Source organism: Anneissia japonica, unplaced genomic scaffold (genome assembly GCF_011630105.1).
Source record: "Anneissia japonica isolate Jap-2015-1 unplaced genomic scaffold, ASM1163010v1 scaffold2030_len652032_cov178, whole genome shotgun sequence".
Lineage (NCBI taxonomy): Eukaryota > Metazoa > Echinodermata > Crinoidea > Comatulida > Comatulidae > Anneissia > Anneissia japonica.
In genome coordinates this window covers 638371-642286 of record NW_022705472.1, presented here as the reverse complement: position 1 = coordinate 642286, position 3916 = coordinate 638371, and the positions used below count along the sequence as shown (strand labels likewise).

The 3916-nt window shown below is 38.1% G+C and overlaps 1 protein-coding gene across 1 annotated transcript in view; it reads right to left on the bottom strand.

Annotated features, from left to right (window-relative positions):
- LOC117105512 (hyalin-like) overlaps window positions 1-3916 on the bottom strand; it is a gene marked incomplete at its 3' end in the record, with an annotated part of 20977 nt that overhangs the window by 10476 nt on the left and 6585 nt on the right. The window contains exons 4-7 of the mRNA XM_033246674.1: window positions 2952-3056; window positions 575-823; window positions 190-438; window positions 3-53 (exon numbers count right to left, since the gene is read on the bottom strand). Coding sequence (XP_033102565.1) covers window positions 3-53; window positions 190-438; window positions 575-823; window positions 2952-3056 — 654 coding nt within the window. The remainder of the gene's footprint in view (window positions 1-2; window positions 54-189; window positions 439-574; window positions 824-2951; window positions 3057-3916) is intronic.

The following is a 3916-nucleotide window of genomic DNA, read 5'->3' as shown; positions in this document are numbered from 1 at the left end:
GTCAGTTGATAAGCTGGTGTCAGGTGGACATGTCAATACAGGATTTTCGCTATCTGTAAAGTACATTAGATTTACATAATACATAATTGTTTGTTAAAAAGCCTACAAAGTATCACTTGTATAGTATTTTTCCTGAAGCATAATTTCATACGGAGTAAGTCTATGTATACATAAAGAAATATAACTAACCTGTAACCGTTACTGTAAACGTACAACTACCAGTATTTCCAGAAGAATCGGTAGCTGTATACGTTACATTAGTTGGTCCAAACACAAATTGAGCTGGAAATGATGCTGTGGTATTTGGAAAAAGAGTTTCCCCTGAGTTGTCAGTTACTGTAACATCCGAAGCATTATATGTGACAGTAGCTGTCGACATTCCTCCATCAGTTAATAAGCTGCTGTCAGGTGGACATGTCAATACAGGATTTTCACTATCTGTAAAGTACATTAGATTTACATAATACATAATTGTTTGTTGAAAAGCCTACAAAGTATCACTTGTATATTATTTTTGCTTAAGTATAATTTTATATGGAGGAAGTATATGTGTAGATAACGATATATAACTAACCTGTAACCGTTACTGTAAACGTGCAACTACCGGTATTTCCTGAGGAATCATTGGCTGTATACGTTATATTATTTGGTCCTATCACAAATTGAGTTGGAAATGATGTTGTGGTAGTTGGAACAAGAGTTTCCCCTGAATTGTCAGTTACTGTAACATCCGAAGCATTATATGTGACAGTAGCTGTCGACATTCCTCTGTCAGTTGATAAGCTGGTGTGAGGTGGACATGTCAATACAGGATCTTCGCTATCTGTGGAGTACATTAGATTTTAATGATACATTGTTGAAAAGCCTATAAAGTATCAGTTGTATAGTACTTTTGCTTACTGATTGTAATTAGCCAATGACACACTTGCTAATGCAGTACGGTTTCTTGTTTCTTTAGTAAGAACCAATCAAATACTTAAATGGATTGTTCTACTATAAACCATCAGTCTGATTAACTGAAACAGTTAAAGAAAACAATAAACAAATTCCGAGATGAAATATTCAGAAATGAAGCCTAACTCAAGAATAGAAAATGTACTAGAAATTGCAAATTGCAAGTGAAGTGCTGCGAAGTACAACCATGCATAAAATATTCTTCGAACAAAATTATTTATGCGAGTCAAGTGAAAATAATGAATAATAAAAATATAACAAATAATATGAGCACGACCCATTGTCTATATATTATTAGAACAGCGTTGGTGCAATAGTGTTTTGCTGCAGTGACATCTCTCTGCTGGCGATGGCTCGCTGCTGCTGGGCGATGACTCGCTGCTGGCGAATCAATCTGCGCATGTGTATAAAATGGTATTTATTTTATAAACACTATGCCAGTCTACAACAAGCGTCGCCTAAATGTAATAATTAGCACGTTGAAATAGGCTAGTAAATAAGTTTAACTGGGTTCGTAAATAATATTGTCCTCAAAATATTGTGGCTGAGACATGAGCAGATTAAACGTAGAAATAGGAATCCTAGAAATATAGTACAAACGCTGAATAGTACTCCAGCGTCGCGACATGCCGACGTTGGTACGAGTAGGTTAGTCTACAAACGTCGCCTAAAGTAATTGATTTTACCCGGCAGAACGAAAGAAGGAAACTCCGCTTTTCAGTTGTCTCAGGCGATTGATTTTTGACAAACAATGACCTTTCAGAGGTCAAATTGCTGTCAAGAATATGAATTGGCTGCTTCGCAGCAACTAAAGTACTAATAATATCAATGTATTCTCATTTAGATTAACTAAGCATTCTACGTAGGCTATGTGTTAGTGACAATGTCAACTGTAATTAATATTCTGAGGAGTGCATAGGAATTCTAATGATACATCTAAGAAATATACTAGGCCTAGGCCTACTGTATGAACAAAAAGAACAATCAATCATAATAATATGCTTAGCAAGTAAAATCAAACTAATCAAAGTAACTCACCAAAGGTTGAGCTTTCTTACAAGGACTAATTACAGCTTTAAATCAATACTTTAACTTAAAACAACAGCCTTCAACTTCATATACTCTGTTCAGCTTATGTGAACAGTTCCACCTACAGCTGTGGTTAACCATGGTAACTAAACAGATAGCCCATAACTAAGGAGCTGGCAAGATCAGTTCATGATAAGCAAGTTAATCAGGATATGCTCGACTTTACAAAGATAGGTTAAAGCAAGGAGGTTTGAACCTCCTTGGTTAAAGAATATAAATATAACTAAAAAATAGGGATTTGGAACCTACACTTATATTTTTATATGGAGTAGGTCTATGCAGTACAGATAACTAAATATACCTATAGCCTAACTATTACTGTAAATGTACAACTACCAGTATTTCTTAAAGAATCGGTAGCTGTATACGTTACAATTAAAATTAGGCCAATTGCCAACCACTGTTTTCGGACATCTTGAGGTGCCCTTTTTTTAAACCTTTGTTACTTCAGTCCAAAATATTGGTGGCCTGAGGTGGGTATGAACTCTAGACTCCAACTTTAAATCTTGTGCAATGCCAATATGGAAAGGATAGGAGCTCTACAAGTTGGGTGTTGGTGGGTGGTATCAGGGGCGGATTTAGGGGGGGGGCGGCCCCCCCTTTTGGGAGGTAAAAAAAAGAAAAAAAAGAGAGAAAAAGAAAAAAATGATAGCCCAGAATGCCTCAAATGTTATTTTCGGGCGTCTAGAACACATAAATTTCGCGGGGGCATGCCCCAGACCCCCTCCGACAGTGTTGTCTCAATCGGCCCAACTTGCGGCCCCCGCTTCCGGCCCCCCTCCCTTTTGGACATTTCTGGATCCGCCCCTGGGTATATGGGTATATACAGTAAACTCTATTTTTCCAGATCTACATGTAAAGATTATTTCATCATGTTACCATAATTATTTTCTACGTAACATAAATACCTGCAGTTTCACACGAGGTGCCTGTGTAACCAGTTCCATCACAATTGCACAAATTATTACTCTCACAAGTACCATTATTCATGCATGGATTAGTAGTGCAATCAACTGAAAGAAAACACATGAACTATCAGTGCACTCTGAAGTTAATTGAACATTTTCATGATGAAATGATTGTTCCATACTAATACAAACATAATAATTGTCTAATTAAAACATCAAGGCAGTCAGTTGCTTAACAGCACTAAACTCTCACTGATTAAAGCATAATTATACATTACCTTTTTAATTTTTGCCCCAAATCGGCTGAGCAGAACGTGTGAAAACCATACATGATAAAATACTCAGGGGCGGATTTAGGGGGGGGGGGGGGCGGCCCGGCCCCCCCCCCCCCCCCCTTTGGGGGGGGAAAAAAAAAAAAAAAAAGATTAGTTATTTCTTAACTTATTCAACTATTACATATAAATAATGATGGGCTTTCATCTGCTTTCAATTATTTACCATACAAAATCAACAGTGAGTAGCCACTGTTAACAATCAAACTTTTTGCTAAGCCCTGCCCCTTGGATAAGATCCCACAAGACGACAGTGTTAAGCTACGTTTACATCAAGCCCGGATCCGGTCCGGGGCCCGGACAAAAAATCGTGAGTTGCTATGTTTTTTGAATGCTACGTTCACATCGCGCACGGAACACGATTGTTTGGGTTAAGTATGTAATGTGTTCGATTAGTTCGAACCAACCAAGCTTGTTGCTGATCAGTGGTGGAGCCAGAGGGGGCTGGGGGGCTAGGGGAGTCCGGATTGAAAATCGTGCAAATTTGATGTGAACGGTCCTATTCATTACCACTGAACCCTTTTTCACAATTTTTTCTCTGGGCTTGATGTGAACGTAGCTTTAAAACATACGTGAACATGTGCGTTTGTGGGACAACACGTGTGATTACGAGACGTGCGCGTATTCCTAGCG